A 20,599-nucleotide genomic window follows, 5' to 3' on the forward strand; every position below is an offset into this window, starting at 1 on the left:
TGTTACTTTAGACAGAAGACATCCTTTTAAACATTCACATCATCCAAATATTCATAACCCTAGTAATGTTATGCTGAAACTGATTTTTAAAGATTTTAGATGGCGGCCATCTTAAAAAATGGTCACCATTTTGTTTTTCAACCTGGAAAGTGTACATTTCTGAAAAAGCAGGTTCTGAAGCACATTTGTGCCAAATTTGGTGCTTGTATCACCAATTCTCTTGGCATGCTATGGCAAAAACAGTTTTTTCATGGTTGATGTGGCGGCCATCTTGAAAAATGGCCGCCATATTGTTTTTCAGCCTGGATAACGTACATTTTGGAAAGAGTAGGTTCTGAAGCACAAATGGTGCTTGCATCACCAAGTGAAAGATTCTTATGGTATATTGACTTAATATGCCCCACTATAAGTTTATTCTGTTTAACACCTGCTGCCTAAATGATTGACTAAGTTGTCTAACTCTGCTGCAGCTGTAACCACAGTGAAGCTCAGGGTCAGAGGTCAAAGGTCAGCTGTAACCACAGTGAAGCTCAGGGTCAGAGGTCAAAGGTCAGCTGTAACCACAGTGAAGCTCAGGGTCAGAGGTCAGAGGTCAGCTGTAGCCACAGTGAAGCTCAGGGTCAGAAGTCAGAGGTCAGCTGTAACCACAGTGAAGCTCAGGGTCAGAAGTCAGAGGTCAGCTGTAACCACAGTGAAGCTCAGGGTCAGAGGTCAGCTGTAACCTCAGTGAAGCTCAGGGTCAGAGGTCAGAGGTCATCTGTAACCACAGTGAAGCTCAGGGTCAGAGGTCAGCTGTAACCACAGTGAAGCTCAGGGTCAGAGGTCAGAGATCAGCTGTAACCACAGTGAAGCTCAGGGTCAGAGGTCAGAGGTCAGCTGTAGCCACAGTGAAGCTCAGGGTCAGAAGTCAGAGGTCAGCTGTAACCACAGTGAAGCTCAGGGTCAGAAGTCAGAGGTCAGCTGTAACCACAGTGAAGCTCAGGGTCAGAGGTCAGCTGTAACCTCAGTGAAGCTCAGGGTCAGAGGTCAGAGGTCATCTGTAACCACAGTGAAGCTCAGGGTCAGAGGTCAGCTGTAACCACAGTGAAGCTCAGGGTCAAAGGTCAGAGATCAGCTGTAACCACAGTGAAGCTCAGGGTCAGAGGTCAGAGGTCAGCTGTAACCCAAGTGAAGCTCAGGGTCAGAGGTCAGAGTTCAGCTGTAAACACAGTGAAGCTCAGGGTCAGAGGTCAGAGGTCAGCTGTAACCACAGTGAAGCTCAGGGTCAGAGGTCAGAGGTCAGCTACTAAACTGATCTGCCTCCTTCATTCATCCAGTGACAATGTGGCTGCATGAAGCAAAACAAAGGACCAGAATGGAGAATAACTGTAGTTTCTTCAGCAGGAAGGAGGAAATGTCCATGACAAACCTTCAACAAATACCTATGACAACTTTAAAAGAATCAAACCATCATAAATCATGTCATAGTTCTTTATTTTATATACAATCACAGGGTACTTTAATAGAGAAAACCCAACTAATCCACATGAGCAAGCGTGAGCGACTGTGGAAAGGAAGAACTCCCTCTAACAGGAAGAGACCTGCAGAAAGCAGACTCAGAGGTGGAGGCTTCCTGCTGGCCGGGTGGGGTGAGAGGACAGAGGAGAGGACAGAGGACAGAGGAGAGGACAGAGGACAGAGGAGAGGACAGACAGATAGATAAGAGAGAGATCCACTCTGTGAAGACTGATCAGGACAGGAGGCTTCAATCCACCTTCAGCTCCTGTCAGACATCCAGCAGGGAGGTTGAGAGACAGACTACAGGAGAGAAAGGTAAATGTTAGTGACATGTAATAGTGACATGTAATAGTGACATGTAATAGTGACATGTAATAGTGACATGTAATAATGACATGTAATAGTGACATGTAATAGTGACATGTAATAGTGACATGTAATAGTGACATGTAATAGTGACATGTAATGGTGACATGTAATAGTGACATGTAATAGTGACATGTAATAATGACATGTAATAGTGACATGTAATAGTGACATGTAATAGTGACATGTAATGGTGACATGTAATAGTGACATGTAATAGTGACATGTAATAATGACATGTAATAGTGACATGTAATAGTGACATGTAATAGTGACATGTAATGGTGACATGTAATAGTGACATGTAATAGTGACATGTAATAATGACATGTAATAGTGACATGTAATAGTGACATGTAATAGTGACATGTAATAGTGACATGTAATAGTGACATGTAATAATGACATGTAATAGTGACATGTAATAGTGACATGTAATAGAGGTGAATAAAAAGGAAAGAAGCTCAGTTCCGGTCCTCCAGCAGTCTGAACCTCTGGCAGCTTCACTAGAAAATGGTCTCAGGTGTCCTGAAGCAGCTCTCACTGGAAACTTTAATAGAAAAGTCTTCATCCTAACCTGAACATGAGAGGCTGTGTCAGACTCTTTAACTGAAACTGGATCTGGTTCCACATCAGAGGAACCAGAAAGCTGAAAGCTCTGCCTCCATTCTACTTTTAGAAAAGCTAGGAACCTCCAGTAAGCCAGCACTCTGAGAACCAAGAGTTCTTCTGGGGAGATCTGGGACCAGCAGGTCTTTAAGATCTTTTGATTAGTTGAAGACTTTTTAAGCAGTGACTTGGACCCCCTGATAATAGGGAGGTACAATAGTTACTCTGGAAGTAAATACATGGATTAGCTTCTCAGTGTCACTCTATCAATATATTCTTGATTTTAGAGACATTATTTAAATGTAAATGTAAAGATTCCAATAGATTAGATGGTGATGAGCGACAGCAGTGCAGCTTCACTCTACTATCAGGTGAACACAGGAAGATATAGGATTACTACTACATCACCGGATGTAGTAGGAAGATATAGGATTACTACTACATCACCAGATGTAGTAGGAAGATATAGGATTACTACTACATCACCGGATGTAGTAGGAAGATATAGGATTACTACTACATCACCGGATGTAGTAGGAAGATATAGGATTACTACTACATCACCGGATGTAGTAGGAAGATATAGGATTACTACTACATCACCGGAGGTAGTAGGAAGATATAGGATTACTACTACATCACCAGATGTAGTAGGAAGATATAGGATTACTACAACATCACCTGATGTAGTAGGAAGATATAGGATTACTACTACATCACCGGAGGTAGTAGGAAGATATAGGGTAACTACTACATCACCGGATGTAGTAGAAAGATATAGGATTACTACAACATCACCGGATGTAGTAGGAAGATATAGGATTACTACTACATCACCAGATGTAGTAGGAAGATATAGGATTACTACTACATCACCGTATGTAGTAGGAAGATATAGGATTACTACTACATCACCTGATGTAGTAGGAAGATATAGGATTACTACTACATCACCGGATGTAGTAGGAAGATATAGGATTACTATTACATCCGGTGATGTAGTAGGAAGATATAGGATTACTACTACATCACCGGATGTAGTAGGAAGATATAGGATTACTATTACATCCGGTGATGTAGTAGGAAGATATAGGATTACTACTACATCACCGGATGTAGTAGGAAGATACAGGATTACTATTACATCCGGTGATGTAGTAGGAAGATATAGGATTACTACAACATCACCGGATGTAGTAGGAAGATATAGGATTACTACTACATCACCGGATGTAGTAGGAAGATATAGGATTACTATTACATCCGGTGATGTAGTAGGAGGATATAAGATTACTACTACATCACCGGATGTAGTAGGAAGATACAGGATTACTATTACATCCGGTGATGTAGTAGGAAGATATAGGATTACTACTACATCACCGGATGTAGTAGGAAGATATAGGATTACTACTACATCACCGGATGTAGTAGGAAGATATAGGATTACTACTACATCACCGGATGTAGTAGGAAGATATAGGATTACTACTACATCACCGGATGTAGTAGGGAGATATAGGATGACTACTACATCCGGTGATGTAGTAGGAAGATATAGGATTACTACTACATCACCGGAGGTAGTAGGAAGATATAGGATTACTACTACATCACCGGATGTAGTAGGAAGATATAGGATTACTACTACATCCCCGGAGGCCTTCAGACTCTCTTGTTCATCATGTCCGGTTGGTTCCCCTGTGAGAACATGTTAGAACGTTCTCCCTCTGGCTATGATGACCTCTGCCTCAGGCCTTGTAGGACCTTCATCAGGATGTTGATGAGGATCTGAAAGACCTTGACAAGGTGCAGGTAGAGAGGTTTACAAAGACACACAGTATTGAGTACTCTACTTCTATGATGTCCTCCATTGATCATCTTACTTCTGGGAGCAAAACATCAAAAGGTAATGGACGAGTCTCTGGTCCTCCTTCTGGATTCCTGTGACTTCCTCCATCTCCTTCAGCATCTCCAACATCTGCTGCAATTCAGAGGAATAAAAGTAAAGAAATCAAACTTATGTGAGGTAAAAACTCTCAAAGCTGATTGATGAGATGTTTTCTTACCTTCTGCTCACTGAAAGGAAACCTCCTCAGTTTGAGCTGCTGCTTCAGGGAAAGTGATGCTGACGACATCTTCCAGAGGTTTATTCTGTCTGAACAGACCCTCGACTCCATGACATCATCATGGAAGATCTGAAGACAAAGAGCAAAGAGAGAACATATATTAGATATGTTACATATATTACAGTAAAATAATTGTAATAATGGGACATATTGTAGCTGCTCCTCCAGCTGCTCCTCCTTGAGCTGCTCCACCAGCTCCTCCTCCAGCTGCTCCTCCAGCTGGTCCTCCTCCAGCTGCTCCTCCAGCAGCTGCTCCTCCAGCTGCTCCTCCTGCAGCTTCTCCACCAGCTGCTTTTATTGTTACTGAACTTATCATCTTATAAAATATCATGAACAAATCAACTACCTTCTGAACCAGAGAGACAACAGGGTCTTCCTCCTCCTCCTCCTCCTCCTCCTCCTCCTTCTCCTTCTCCTCCTCCTCCTCCCCCTCCTCCTCCCCCTCCTCCCCCTCCCCCTCCTCCTCCTTCTTCTCGCCCGGTTCTGCCCAGTGTTGCCAACTCCTCAGTAAGGAAAGCAGCTATTGGCTGTCTTCAAACTCGCCAGAAGTTGCTAAATGATGTCATCGCCTAATTTGCATCATTGTACATTGGCGTGTAATAGTGAGGCAGCTGTAGGAAAGAGGAATAAGATTGTGGAAGAGACAAAGTAAGGCCCCGTTTACACCACAACGAATTCAAGTGTATCAGCAAAACTTTCTTCACTTTAGGGGGTCCGTTTACACGGTACCAGTGTTCTGATGCACTGTATCCACAAAGTTTTTAATCCGGCTCCCAAGGTGGAAAGATTCTTTCATGGTCACTGATCCCTCCTGCAGAGACTGATGGAGGCTCCAGAGCCTGTTACTGCTCATCCCCCCCCCCCCCCTCCTGCAGAGACTGATGGAGGCTACAGAGCCTGTTACTGCTCATCTCCCCCCCCCCCTCCTGCAGAGACTGATGGAGGCTACAGAGCCTGTTACTGCTCATCTCCCCCTCCCTCCTGCAGAGACTGATGGAGGCTACAGAGCCTGTTACTGCTCATCTCCCCCTCCCTCCTGCAGAGACTGATGGAGGCTACAGAGCCTGTTACTGCTCATCTCCCCCCCCCCCTCCTGCAGAGACTGATGGAGGCTACAGAGCCTGTTACTGCTCATCTCCCCCTCCCTCCTGCAGAGACTGATGGAGGCTACAGAGCCTGTTATTGCTCATCTCCCCCTCCCTCCTGCAGAGACTGATGGAGGCTCCAGAGCCTGTTATTGCTCATCTCCCCCCCCCCTCCTGCAGAGACTGATGGAGGCTACAGAGCCTGTTACTGCTCATCTCCCCCTCCCTCCTGCAGAGACTGATGGAGGCTACAGAGCCTGTTATTGCTCATCTCCCCCTCCCTCCTGCAGAGACTGATGGAGGCTCCAGAGCCTGTTATTGCTCATCTCCCCCCCCCCCCTCCTGCAGAGACTGATGGAGGCTACAGAGCCTGTTACTGCTCATCTCCCCCTCCCTCCTGCAGAGACTGATGGAGGCTCCAGAGCCTGTTATTGCTCATCTCCCCCCCCCCCCTCCTGCAGAGACTGATGGAGGCTACAGAGCCTGTTACTGCTCATCTCCCCCTCCCTCCTGCAGAGACTGATGGAGGCTATAGAGCCTGTTACTGCTCATCTCCCCCTCCCTCCTGCAGAGACTGATGGAGGCTCCAGAGCCTGTTACTGCTCATCTCCCCCTCCCTCCTGCTCATCCAGTTGTAAACAAACATGGCGGCCGTGTAGTGGTACGACCCGCAGTGGTACGACCCATAGTGGTACGTCCCGTAGTGGTACGACCCGTAGTGGTACGACCCGTAGCGGTACGACCCGTAGCGGTACGACCCGTAGCGGTACGACCCGTAGCGGTACGACCCGTAGTGGTACGACCCGTGGTGGTACGACCCGTAGTGGTACGACCCGTAGTGGTACGACCCGTAGTGGTACGACCCGTAGTGGTACGACCCGCGGTCCATATTCTAGTTCTATGGTCCAGATCAGTAGTTTAATAGTTGAGACTCTCCCTGATATCATCCGGTTCCTCATCAGTCCACTAGGATGTCAGGTTCTCTCCTTTTTCTTCACCTTTATAGTGTTTTGTTCTCTGCACACGTCTGTGTAGTTTCATTACAAAATCAAGCAACAGCGCCCTCCAGTGGCCTGGCATTCTAACTACATGGTTGTCTCTGTGTCCGCTGCTGCAGTGGAAACTCTCCTTTTATTTAGCAGATTAGGTGTTGTCACGTGAAACGTTGTTGTGTAAACACGGCCTAGGTTAAAAAAACACCCTGAATATGTTTACATCTGCAAATGAGCTTCTTGTGGACACTGAGTATTACGGATCTTAATTTGAGTATACTCAGGGGTCAATTTGATTTGGTACCCACCTTTTTACTTTTTTGTCTTTTTATTTGATTCTTTCCTGAGATCTCAGAGGTTCTATTGTTGCTGATCTGTACATTTCTTGTGTTATTTCAAATGAAACGTTGACTAAAAAAAAGAAAGAACTGGAAAAACCAATACTAATTCAAACTAAGACTTAAATCTGTTGTCATGTGCTTCTTTTGGAGTGGAATCTACCAGTTATTAAACTGATAGACGTATTTACAACCAGCCTCCTCATCGAATCTAGATTTAGACAGCCTTACCTTAGAATCTTAAGAGTTCCTACTAGCAGGAAAAGCAGCGTAGGGCTACATAAGGAGGAGCCAAAATGAAACAACCAGCTGAATTGTTCTAACAGTAGATTTGAGAAGAATTCAGGTGGTTGTCACATGTTGGCTGCTTGTTCCATCCTGGACTCTAACAAGACTCATCATGCAGCAGTATTGACTGTTGTTAACAGCTTTTATTTTCTTAACAACACACTCCGTTGCTCTGGTGGGGGAGGGCTGAGGGTGTGGTCTCAGGTTCTTGACAAGATCTTTTCTCTGTTGTCTTCTTTTTTCTTCTCCTCACCCTCTTCCTCCTTTCAGCTCTCTCTTCTTCTGCTCCTCCCTCTGCTCCTTCTCTTTCTGCTCCATCTCCTTCTCCTGCTACTTCTTTCTGCTCTATCTCCTCCTCCTTTCTACTCTCTCTTCTGCTGCTCCTTCCCCTCATTCCCCTCCTTTCTGCTATCTCTCTCTCCTCCTGCTCCTCCTCCTTTCTGCTCTCTCTTATCCCACTCCTCCCCCTCCTCTTCCTGCTCCTTCCCCTGTTCCTTCTCCTCCTTTCTGCTATCTCTTCTCCTGCTCCTCCTCTTACTGCTCTATCTCCTGCTTCTCCTCCATTCTGCTCTCTCTTGTCCTGGTCCTCCTGCCCCTCCTCCTCCTGCAGCAGTTTCTTCTCCAGCTGCTGCTCCTCCTCCAGCTGCTCCTCCTGCAGCGGCTCCACCAGCTCCTCCTCCAGCTTCTCCTCCTTCAGCTGCTTTTTCTCCTGCTGCTCCTCCTCCTGCTCCCCCTCCAGATGCTCCTCCTCCTGCTCCTCCTCCAGCTGCCTCTCCTCCAGCTGATCCTCCTCCAGCTTCTCCTCCTTCAGCTGCTCCTCCAGCTGCTTCTCATGCAGCTGCTCTTCCTCCAGCTGCTTCTCCTGTAGCTGCTCCTCCAGCTGCTCCTCCTGCAGCTTCTCCACCAGCTCCTTCTCCAGCTGCTCCTCCAGCTGCTCCTCCTGCAGCTGCTCCTCCTGCAGCTCCTCCTCCAGCTGCTCCTCCTCCAGCTGCTTCTCCAGCTGCTTCTCCAGCTGCCCCTCCTCCAGCTGCTCCTCCTCCAGTGGCCTCTCCTGTATCTTCTCCTCCAGCTGATCCTCCTCCAGCTTCTCCTCCCCCAGCTGCTCCTCCAGCTGCTTCTCATCGAACTGCTCCTCCTGCAGCTGCTCCACCAGCTCCTCCTCCAGCTGCTCCTCCAGCTGCTCCTCCTTGAGCTGCTTCACCAGCTCCTCCTCCAGCTGCTCCTCCTCGAGCTGCTTCTCCAGCTGCTCCTCCTCCACCAGCTCCTCCTCCAGCTGCTCCTCCAGCTGCTCCTCCTCCAGCTGCTCCTCCAGATGCTCCTCCTCCTGCTCTCTATCAGAGGTGCACACCACCTCCATGTCTCTGTCAGAAGGGTTGAGGTTGACATATTCCTCTTCTTCATTTAAGATTTTCAGCTCCTTTTCTAGAGCTGTGATTTTCTCCTTGTTGTTCTTTAGATGATTCAAAGTCTTGGTAGCGACTCCCATGACTTGGGACGCCAGAATTTGTCGGTCCAATGTTGGAGCAGCACAAATATACTGTAAAACACAAGCAAAGACAATCTCAGTTTGATTTGTACAGTACCTTAGTAAATGTTCTTGTGCTCTTCAATCTCCCTCTCATTTCTTTCACATCCAAAATGACCTGCTTCTACTGGAAATACTTCTGACTTATAGAATGTATTTAACAACAACTTACATTCAGAATCTGGAGCACGTCATGGAGGAGTTGACCCTCGTCAGTGTCCATTTCCGGAAGTAACGGAAGAAATGGCAGGTTTTCCATTTGGTCACTACAATCTGCAGCAAATATTTGTAATAATATATTGTCAACCTTTCACAGAAAATCACCAACACACTCATAGTAATTCTGCACTGATAATGATCTTTTTTTATCCCCAAACAATTGCTTTTCACGAGTCATCAAGTTGACCAAATGTACTTTCTTTTCATTCTACTCACATTGTTGAGGTGAATCACTGGAGCCTGGGAGTAATCCCTTGAGAACAATCTCAGAGGGGATGGAGTCTCTCACCACCGCTGGCAGGTGAACTGACTGTCAATCTGAAATCAAGTCAAACTAGAGGTTTGCATCCAGGAGGAAATGTAGATGTGACTGTCACAGCTGAACCTGGCTGATTTGAACTGAAAGGCCCAAGTGGTTGGATCTGCTAACTCTGTCTGGGGATGTTATAGTGAAGTCCTAAAAGCTCATGAAAGAAGTGGAAAAGAGCAAAACTCCTCCATGAGGTTCCTCTCCCAGACGCTCTGGATGGGACGTTTGTCACTTTGAAACTAAATACTACATTTATAGGAAAAATGTTCAACCTTAAACTGCAGTTGAATGGAAACTTTGCTTGAGAAGGAAATGTTAGTATATGTAAACTTCAATATTACACCAAACTCTACATTTGAACAAATAAACATGGATTAATCTTCTTTAAAAAAGTCGTGAGTCATGTAAGTTCACCAAATGTATTGTTTTTCATTCTACTCACAGTATTGATGTGACTAAATAATGTTCTCTGGAAGCAATTTGATGGTGGATACAGTCTCTCTTTGAAATGCTCTGTCTCTCGGTCAAATGCTCTGTCTCTCTGTCAAATGCTCTGTCTCTCGGTCAAATGCTCTGTCCCTCGGTCAAATGCTCTGTCTCTCTGTCTCTCGGTCAAATGCTCTCTCTCTCGGTCAAATGCTCTCTCTCTCGATGGGTCAGACGAGTCTCACAACCGCTGGCAGGTGAACTGAGCATTTAAAGGAACTAAAGATCAAAGGTTGTCTTTGATATACAATTGGGACATCATATTCTTTGTTCACCAAACATGACATCATAAAGCCATAGAGAGGAAATGGCTTAATGAATTCAATTCAACTTTATTTATATAGTACCAAATACAACACAGTCATTTCTGGGTGCTTTTAACAGAGAAAAACCCAACGAATCCCTTCTCCTCCCACTTCAATTACAAAAAAGATTCTCTTTAAATTTGAATATAAATGGAATCACTCTTTTGATAGAAATGGAATCACTCCAAAAAGTATTGTGACTAAAGGTGTGCCCTAGATAGCGTGGATTCACAATACTTTTTGGAGCTTGTCATATATAAATGACATGTTTACAAAATGAATGTCACAATTGACATAAGCAGATGTGGACTGTTGGTCTAGTGCAGGGGTGTCCAGCTCCGGTCCTGGAGGACCGCTGTCCTGCAGGTTTTAGTTCTCTCCCTGCTTCAGCTTACCTGAATCTAATGACCATGTCATCACCAAGGTTGTGAAAAAGCCCAATAAGGAGCACTTCATCGCAATCAGGTGTGTTTTGCAACTGGGAGAGAGCTACACCCTGCAGGACGCCGGCCCTCCAGGACCCAGTTTGGACCCCCCTTGTGATGGCGAAGCACCCAAAAGCAGAGACGGGTAATCGGAGGTAAAAAGGAACAGTTTCATTCTCTCCGCAAAACACAAAGCGAGCCGGAGAACGGCTGAAAAAACAAAACAGGAGCGCAAGCAGCAAGCGTCGGAGACGAGCCGGGAGGCGACACCAGGACCACTCAGGACGATGGACAATAATCCAGCAGCACCCTTCGATCAGCTGCCGGCTTAAGTACCATGCTGATAATGATCAGCCTCAGGTGTGTGTGCTTGTCCCTGGAGAGTGCAGCACTAAGAGAAGGGGAGAGAGAGAGGAGAGGTGCGCCACACAGGAAACACAGAACATCCCCCCCCCCCCCCCCCCCCTGCTCTAAATGATTCTGGTGCTCGTCTATATAAGCTGAGTAAAGCCAAGTCTTTGGAGACGGTCTCACAAACTTTGGAGGTCTTGCACATGTTAATAACTCTTGTGATGTTCTCCTTTGTCCTGTGACCATTGTGACAAACAAACAGTGGCCGTTTTCCAATTCTTAGAGCGCCAGTGTGTACTCGCCTACGTCATGAGTAACTACAAGCAGGGCGTCCTCGGAAGTGCGGAAATGCAAATTTACCAGGACGCATTGATGTTAATGGGGAATTGGAACACCAGCGTACTTGATGACATGGTGGCTGTTATGGCTGGATGATGGACCCTGAAGCTGAGGAGGAGGAGGAGGAGGAGGAGGAGGAACCACCTGTTGTCTCTCTGGTTCAGTACACTCTAAGGGGGTTATTTTTCAACCCAACAGCTGAGTTAAGACTGTTGGGTAGTTTAATTGGGTTGTTTTCATTAAGTTGGGTAATCTAAGAACCCAATTTGCTGGGTTATTGTCATTGGTAGTTGGGTTATTAGCTGTTGGGTTGTAATTTCCATTATACTGTGTTGGGTTTTTTCGGACTACCCAACATGTTGGGTTGACGATCGCGCATGCGCGACCAACAGTAACGTTCCTCCCAGGTGACACCCACTCATTCGACCACCAGTTGCGAGCAGTGCCCGGATGCTGGATCGGAAAAATCTCGCTACGCCAAGACATACTGAGACTCAGCTCTTTACAAATCAAGGTTTGTTACGTGTGCACTATTGTTTCACCACATTGTTTAATTTATATGAATAATATGTATATAAAGCTGATTGTAGTAACCGTGTATGTGGGTCATACGAATGGTTCAACGTAATATGAGCGTGTGTAGCAGTGATTGTGAGCTACATAGATACATGGAAGCCTTTGCGGCCAGGGCTTTAGGGAATATGAGGTTTAGATGTGAGTTAATGACGCACCAATGAGCAACGTTACTATCTATTGGTAAGTCAGCAAGCTGTTAGCTAACGTTATTAGCATGCACAAACTCCATTTCATTAAATGTAGCAAGTTGGCATGTTAGCCTGGGCGCTACGTAGCAGTTTCGAAGTAACTCGAGTATATTTGTTTTAAAGTTAGGAGGACAACGGGAGGTTTTTCATCAATTTGGCTTCCATATATAACAACGTAGCTAGCCAGTCCGCGCCGTATTAGCCAGCTTGAGTTTGCCGAGGCGGAACCGGTAACTTTCTAATTTGCTCAAGTCTAAAAGTAGTTTAAAACCGTAGAGAAGTTAATTGTTACGACAGTGAAAATACCTTTGATTTAACGTTACTGAATGAGTTATTTATGATCCGTTTGTTTTATTTTAATTCTTTGTGTTGGTTTTGCAGTTTGATTCTCCCACCTCATGGACGATTTCGTGAGATCCAAATTGATTGAGTAGCAGCTTCCCGAGATCATTGACAGGTTTAGTGGTAAGTCTATTTAAGTTGTTTCAATGTCACATTATTTTATTGGTACTAACTTGGTAGCCACTACTATTATAAATAAATCGACATAATATTATAATATAATATTGACATATTATTTAAATGACCTTGTTTCTCAATTTGTCTCCATCTTTTAGATTGCACAGGACTTTGCTCTCCTTCACGGTGAGGCTGCCCCAAAGCTGTTTGAGAAGTGGGTTCCTCTTTATGCAGACAAGTTAATAAGTCTTGTGAAATGCGAAGGGAAACTCACCGATGTGGATGAACGGAGAGCTCGGGGTAATTTGATATGTTGTGCAAATATGTGATTTTATACTATGATTTTCTTGTAACCTAATGACACTTAAAAGAAGAGAAACAATCTCAGCACACCTCGTGTCACGGGTGCGTCGGAGCGAGGTGCCACCCAGACTGAATCAAAATTAGAAAAAGGCTCCCGCACACTGTAAACTGCACAGCTTTTATTTTCAACGTTTCAGTCGTTGGATGTACGTGAGACAGCCTATATATATATATATATATATATATAGGCTAACGACTGAAACGTTGAAAATAAAAGCTGTGCAGTTAACTGTGAGCGGGAGCCTTTTTCTAATTTTGACCTCATGACACTTAAAATTTGAACTTAACTGACAAAAACACTCAAACGCAAAAGTCACCTATGTAAACTGCAGAAGAAAGGAAGAAAAGATGGGGGATGCTCAAAGAGGATTGTTACATGCAAGTTAGCTTGATGGGATTTGTTTTTAATTATAGATGGATATGGATGACAATTGCTGCCAATTTGGAAGGCATTTTGACTTTTTTCTTCTTGTATTACAGCTATTCAAGTCTATATTGACACCCATAATTGTTCTCCTACAGATGCCAAGGGGGAAGTCGCCCTGGCGCTGCTGCCAACCATGCTCCCTCCGCCAGTGTATAAGAAAGGCAGACGACTGGTCCGGGCCACCATTAATGAGTCAAGAAGAGCATTCATGGATGTGCAACCTGTAAATAATTCACCTTTGAGCATAAATCAAAACATAAATTAATTTAGAAACAACCCCAGTTGTTGTTTTAAAAAGTTGGAAGGAAACATTCATCTTTATATAACAAAGGGCATGGTAAAACTGTTATATCCTTGGAATGAGTGACAGTGCAACGTTAGATAATGTTACTCATTTCACAAAGCACAATTCTTAAAAGTTATAACTCGCATAAGAAGACTGCACATGCCGCATGATTTCATTGTTAAAGGCACGACGACAAACATTTTTTTGCTTATTAAATAAGTCTCATGTGGATGAATCTTTGTTGTTCACACTTATTAAAGTGCCTTGTGAAAGTATTCATACCCCTTGAACTTATACGCCCCTTGTCATGTAGCAACAACAAACGTAAATACTTTTTATTGGGGTTTTCAGTGATCGACAAACACAAGGTAACACACATTTGAGAAGTGAAACAAAAATGATATGATACTCAGTCCTCTGATACAGAGGGGGCTAAAATACTTTGTTGAATCACCTTTCACTGCAGTTACTGCTAAACATATTCTGGGGTGTGTCTCTACCAGCTTTGCACATATACACACTGCATTTTTTGTCCATTCTTCTTTGCAAAACAAAACATCTGTGAACTGCCACCACCGTGTTTCACACAGTGGATGGTGTGTCCAGGTTCATGGTGGCAGCATCGTGTTGCGGGGGGCTTTTCTTCAGCAGGGACAGGGAAGCTGCTCAGAGTTGATGGGAGGATGGATGGAGCTAAATATGAAGCCTGAATCCTACTGAGGATCTTTGGCAAGATTTGAAAACTGCAGTTCACAGATGCTCTCCAATCGGACAACTGGAGCTGTTGTGCAAAGAAGAATGGACAAAAAAATGCAGTGTGTAGATGTGCAAAGCTGGTAGAGACACACCTCAGAATACTTTTAGCTGTAACTGCAGTGAAATGTGGTTCAAAGTATTTAGCCCTCTCTGTATTAGAGGACTGAGTATGATGTATCATTTTTGTTACCTTGTGTTTGTCGATCACTGAAAACCCCAATGAAAAATATTTGTCTTTGTGAACAGACAGAAATGCTGGTCATCAGGTATTCTGCTGTACTGCTGGTTGATGGTGTCACCTTCTAATTCTTCCTCCTGCTGGTCATCAGGTATTCTGCTGTACTGCTGGTTGATGGTGTCACCTTCTAATTCTTCCTCCTGCTGTACTGCTGATTGATGGTGTCACCTTCTAATTCTTCCTCCTGCTGGTCATCAGGTATTCTGCTGTACTGCTGGTTGATGGTGTCACCTTCTAATTCTTCCTCCTGCTGGTCATCAGGTATTCTGCTGTACTGCTGGTTGATGGTGTCACCTTCTAATTCTTCCTCCTGCTGGGCATCAGGTATAGACCTTTTTCACGACAACCGGAAGTAGCGCCTCATGGAGCTCGATCACTTCCTGTTTGTTCCGGTCTCATTGAAAATGGACCTTATCTTTTCACCCACGCTCCTGAACTTGCCAGCTTTTTCATTTGCTGATGCGGAGGCCATCGCAGCGGGTAATACACGAACAAATACACTTGAATAAGGGTATAAGTTCATCCATGAAGAATATATCCACAGCTATCAAGGTAAGGAAAGACGTAGTTCAGTGAGCTAACCGCTAGCTACAACATATGATGAAGATAAACATGGTGAGAAGCCTCATCTAGTCTGCTTAATTATTAGAGGTATTTATTGGAGGCATGATCTAGACTTTGAAATGATATTTTACATTCTGATATGTGTTTGCTATTATGATAGGGGAAAGTTATGATGATGGTGCCAGATGTTAACGTTAACCCTGCTTTGCTTCTGCATGCTTCTATTATCAGATAGTATCAGATGGTATCAGATAGTATCAGATAGTATCAGATAGTATCAGATGTTATCAGATAATATCAGATAGTATCAGATAGTATCAGATGGTATCAGATGGTATCAGAAAGTATCAGATGGTATCAGATGGTATCAGATGGTATCAGATGGTATCAGATGGTATCAGATGGTATCAGATGGTATCAGATGGTATCAGATGGTATCAGATAGTATCAGATAGTATCAGCTGTCATAGATGAGAGCTGAAGAACCTTCATGTACGATGAACAACTCCTGTATCTTACTATTTCTCTTCTGCTGCTCTGGATTCTGTTACTTGATTAAAGCTAATTATGTTTTAACAAGTATTAATTTCTATATATGTGCTAAAAACACTTCTCTGTTTTAGATCTCACTGGGTGTTGACAAGCTGAGTTGTTGGTTTATTCCTGTAGTTGTGCAGCTGGTAAAGGCTTTAACCACCATGTAGTTGAACTCCTGGATCAGACTGCTCACTCCTCCCAGCTCCAGCTGCCAACGCTTCCTCCTGCACTGACCTGCACAAGTCATCTACACAGATGGACCAGACCAAGAACACAGGTAAAATAAAGTGGAACCATTGTTTTCCTTTTGTAATATCATTTATATGTGACAATCTCCTTAGTAGTTTTAGCAATTTAAGTAAAAATCTTAGCTCTCACAAATCTCTCCCTCCATGTCCGACCAAATTGCTCACCTGTCCCTTTATTTATTTGTCATATTTGTTTATTTCTTGTATAGGATCCATCCTGAACCTGCCAGTGAGGTGGTGGGGGGAAACAGATGCGTGCAGTAATTAATGTTTTTATGCTTGTAATGTTTCCTTTGTTTTAACTCACTGTGATTATGTCACTCATGTGTTTGTAGGACCACTTCCTGATCCCGACATCCTGACATCAGGAGGAAAACTACGTCCACTGGAGTCCCAACCACTCAGAGCTTTCATTTTAGATTGCCTCTCAACTTTGGAGTTCGTCCAAAACAAATGATGTGACCCAGGTTGCTGACCTCAAGGTTCAGGATGACCACACAAGTCTGAGGCGTTCACACACATACTACTGGCAGGTACAGGGTCAGCTGGTAATCACTGGATAGGAATGGTGGGACTTTGTCACTGACACATTTAGAACAATAACTGTTGAGTGAGAGTGGCGTGATGAATCGTTCATTTACCAGATGAAATCAGAACTGGACATGTTTTACTTCAACACCATTAATGTGTTTATTTCAATGCAGTAATGATCATATTAAAATGTATAAATGATCTTTTTTCACTTTGTGTTTTGAACATTAAATCTCAAGGTTGTGTGAATCACAGTAAATAGTGTAAATAGTGTCGAACACGTCAGCAATAAGCTGCTCCTTCATGCCCACAGCCACCCTGAAGGAGAACATTAAAACTCAAGGCATTCTGGGGCAGCGCTGGGTTCAGGCTTCATCTTCAACTGTCTGTGCTCTGGTCCAGTATATGAGGCGGGATGCAGGTGGAGCAATGGACTCCCAGAAGATCCGGAACACTCTCAGATGGGAATTTCATCTAGTGCACCTGTGAAACCAAAAAATAAAATGATGATCTTACAATAAAATACATTACTATATAAATAAGGTCTAACTATAAAATAACTCACAATGTTATAAACGTTTTAGTATTCACTTGTTTCTAATAATTTCATTACTTTATTTTTTAAATGTAAAATTAAATTGAAACCGTCTTGTTTTCATTTTCACTAACTAGCACGATTGGTTTCATTACTGAGCTCCTGTGACATTATTTCCTTGTGGATCAATACATTGTGTGAGTCCAGGTACAAGTATACAGTATATGTATCCGTCATTGATTTGATCTCTAGATGGTATAGCTCTACACACTGGTGCTGCAACGCGTCCTGCAACTGTATTATTAGTTATATTTGATCTTATATGACAAACTTATGCAGTTTACCATCTTAGATATTTACCTGTGGGTGGAGGAGCCACATGATGGTGGTCTGCAGTAGCAGCTTCAGCCTGGAGAGCTGTGAGAGGACAAGCTACCGTTTCTGAGCCAGAGACAGAATCCCTCCGAGGTGGTGCAATAAAGTCCTTCCAGGGAAAGAGACATGGAACAGTTCCACTTTTAAGGCGACTGGTGGTGGATCCGCTGACAACATCCTCCTGGTGAAGTACTGGCTGCATACAAAAGTGCTCCCTGGCTTTATGCAGAATTTCAGACCCTCATCCCTCCTAATAGACCTTTTTCACGACAACCGGAAGTAGCGTCTTGTGGAGCTCGATCACTTCCTGTTTGTGCCGGTCTCATTGAAAATGGACCTTATCTTTTCACCGACGCTCCTGAACTTGCCAGCTTTTTCGTTCGCGGAGGCTATCGCAGCGGGTAATACAAGAACAGATCAACTTGAAAAGGGGTATAAGTTCTTCCATGAAGAATATATTAACAGCTATCAAGGTAAGAAAAGACATAGTTAGGTGAGCTAACCGCGAGCTAACCGCTAACATATGATGTATATAAACATCGTGATTAAGAAGCCTAATTTAGTGTGCTAAAGTATTTGATGTATTTATTAGAGGCATGATCTAGACTTTTAAATGATATTTTAACATTTTGATATGTGTTTGCTATTATAGATGGGAAAGTTATGATGATGATGCCAGATGTTCACCTTGACCCTGCTTTGCTTCTACATGCTTCTAGTATCAGATATTGTGGAGGGACAGGTAGTGATCAGAGCTAGATGCTTCAGGTCCATGAGGAAAAATGAGGAACCTCACAGACTGCAGGTTTGAAACAGTCAGAGAGTCGGTTGGCTCATGTTCATTAGTTTGAGTTCCTGTGGCATCTGACAGCTGAAGAACTTTCATGTACGATGAACAACTCCTGTATGACCGAGAGCTTACTATTTCTCTTCTGCTGCGGTTGCAGCATAGACTGTCTTTTCTTCTGCTGCGGTTGCAGTTCATCTTCAAACATGATTCTATCACTTGATTAAAGCTAATTATGTTTTAACAAGTATTAATTTCTATATATGTGCTAAAAACACTTCTCTGTTTTAGATCTCACTGGGTGTTGCCAAGGCTGACTTGTTGGCTTATTCCTGTAGTTGTGCAGCTGGTAAAGGCTTTTTCAACCATGTCGTTGCACTCCTTTATCAGACTGCTCACTCCTCCCAGCTCCAGCTGCCAACTGTTCCTCCTGCACTGGCCTGCACAAGTCATCTACACAGATGGACCAGACCAAGAACACAGGTAAAAAGTGAAACTTATTTTCTCCCTTTTGTAATATCATTCAGTATGTGACAATCTCCTCAGTAGTTTTAGCAATTTAAGTAAAAATCTTAACTCTCACCTATATATCACTCCATGTCCTACCAAATTCCTCACCTGTCCCTTTTATTTATTTGACATATTTATTTCTTGTAAGGGGATCCATCCTGAACCTGCCAGTGAGGTGGTGGTGCGAAAGCCCAGAACTGTGGGAAAACGATATCTGCAGTCCACGCTGTACAGAGCTTACTCAGGTATCATTTATTGGTTATTAATGTTTTTATGCTTGTAATGTTTCCTTTGTCATAACTTACTGTGATTATGTCATTCATGTGTATGTAGGACCACTTCCTGATCCTGACATCTTGGCATCAGGAGAAAAACTTCGCCAACTGGAGTCCCAACCACTCATGGCTCTTGTTTTAGATGGCCTCTCAACTTTGGAGTTGGTCCCATCCAAATTTGGGCCTGTGCCACGGGGCTCACCGATGTCCTACCAGTGCCCACCTGATAAGTCCTGCGGTGGCATCATGCTGCACCCCATGGCTCCAGACTTCCCTGCTCTTCCTTTGATGCTGCACAGTCTTACCAACTCGTGTTTTGTGCCCACACTTGGTCAACATATGCATCTTCAGTCTCTGCAAGTGTCCCTGGAAATGTCTTATGACATAGAGGCTGGAACCAGGGAGCAGTCCAGATGTCCTGCATGGGTACAGCTCCGACGACCGAGGCTTACTGCTAGCCATTTCCGTGATGCTTGCAGAGGAAGTGCAGAGGAGGAGTCTACTGCCACAGCACTGGCAGCTCGGATGATCAGGGGCTCCACCAAACAAACTGCTGCCATGAAGCGCGGCCTGCAGATGGAGTCGGAGGTGCTGGCAAACTATGCAGAGCTAATGAGGGTAAGCGTCCTTCCAGTGGGATTCATCATTCGCCCCGAGACATCATATCTTGGGGCAAGTCCTGATGGCAGGGTGTTTGACCCCTCAGAATCACCCCCATTTGGACTGGTTGAGGTAAAAAGCAGCACTAAAAATGACGTGTCCCAAGTTGCTTACCTCAAAGTTCAGGATGGCCACGCATGTCTGAGGCGTTCACACGCATATTACTGGCAGGTACAGGGTCAGCTGGCAATCACTGGATTAGAATGGTGCGATTTTGTCACTGACACACTCACAACCATAAGTGTAGAGAGTGTGGCGTGATGAATCGTTCATTGACCAGATGAAATCAAAACTGGACATGTTTTACTTCAACACCTTCATCAATGTTTTTCTTTCATTGCAGTAATGATAACAAAATGTATAAATGACCCCTTTGTCTCTGTGTTTTCAACATTAAATCTCAAGTTCTGTGAATCACTGGAAATAGTGTAAATAGTGCTGATTTTATTAAAATGAGCCTGCTTGATTTTGGGAAAATGTGATTTTCTTTCAATTGCTGTTTTGTAACTGGTTTTAAAAATGTTTTTACTAGAACTTGTAAATTTAACTTGTTTCCTTGCAATTCAACTCAATCAATCCACAAATTAAATGATTAAAAAAACAGTACAGTATTTTGCTCGTTTTAATTTAAGAATACATTCAAAAGAATAACTATTAAAACACTTGCATAACTAATAACACTAGAACTATTTACATAATGATTAATTTAGTCTTCCAAACAAAATGGGCCATGATAATTTGCCAAAACACAACAGTTGTGCCAGATCTGATTGACAGTTCCTATTAAAGTGAGCGGCACAGGAGAGTCCCAGATGTGGTAGCATTTGACTCTGGCAATTGCTCGCTCCACAATGATCCGCAGACGAGCAATGGATTGGGTCTCCTCGGTCTCTTTCTTGCTGAACTGACCAGGGTGACGAAAAGGTGGAATGGTGAGTTTGGCTCCAACTTCATCAAGGAGGTCTTGAATGAGGAAGCCCTTATCTGCCATGACTTCTCCTCCTGGCTCCAGCAGAGGAA

The 20,599-nt window shown here is 43.9% G+C and overlaps 1 protein-coding gene across 3 annotated transcripts; it reads left to right on the forward strand.

Annotated features, from left to right (window-relative positions):
- Window positions 1-17,654: 17,654 nt before the first annotated feature.
- LOC308112662 (uncharacterized protein) lies at window positions 17,655-20,173 on the forward strand. 3 transcript variants are annotated; one of them, XM_080468353.1, is made up of 4 exons: window positions 17,655-17,820; window positions 18,525-18,617; window positions 18,793-18,889; window positions 18,978-20,173. In XM_080468353.1, the coding sequence occupies exons 1-4, from the start codon at window positions 17,794-17,796 to the stop codon at window positions 19,838-19,840; spliced, it is 1,080 nt and encodes a 359-aa protein (XP_080324479.1). In that variant the 5' UTR covers window positions 17,655-17,793; the 3' UTR covers window positions 19,841-20,173. The 3 variants fall into 3 exon arrangements, 2 of the variants coding, with proteins under 2 accessions (XP_080324479.1, XP_080324480.1); XR_013935501.1 differs by having other exon boundaries at window positions 17,661-17,820; window positions 18,426-18,617; XM_080468354.1 differs by having other exon boundaries at window positions 17,661-17,820; window positions 18,543-18,617; window positions 18,978-20,044.
- Window positions 20,174-20,599: the final 426 nt, after the last annotated feature.

This window comes from Lipophrys pholis (genome assembly GCF_963383615.2).
Source record: "Lipophrys pholis genome assembly, chromosome: 7".
NCBI lineage: Eukaryota > Metazoa > Chordata > Actinopteri > Blenniiformes > Blenniidae > Lipophrys > Lipophrys pholis.

What these genes read in the sequence shown, in the direction of transcription:
- LOC308112662 (XM_080468353.1), top strand. Translation starts at nt 17,794, where the DNA reads ATGAAGAATATATTAACAGCTATCAAG. An exon ending in GGACCAGACCAAGAACACAG is followed by an intron (nt 18,618 to 18,792) that starts GTAAAAAGTGAA and finishes ATTTCTTGTAAG; the next exon opens with GGGATCCATCCTGAACCTGC. An exon ending in GCTGTACAGAGCTTACTCAG is followed by an intron (nt 18,890 to 18,977) that starts GTATCATTTATT and finishes ATGTGTATGTAG; the next exon opens with GACCACTTCCTGATCCTGAC.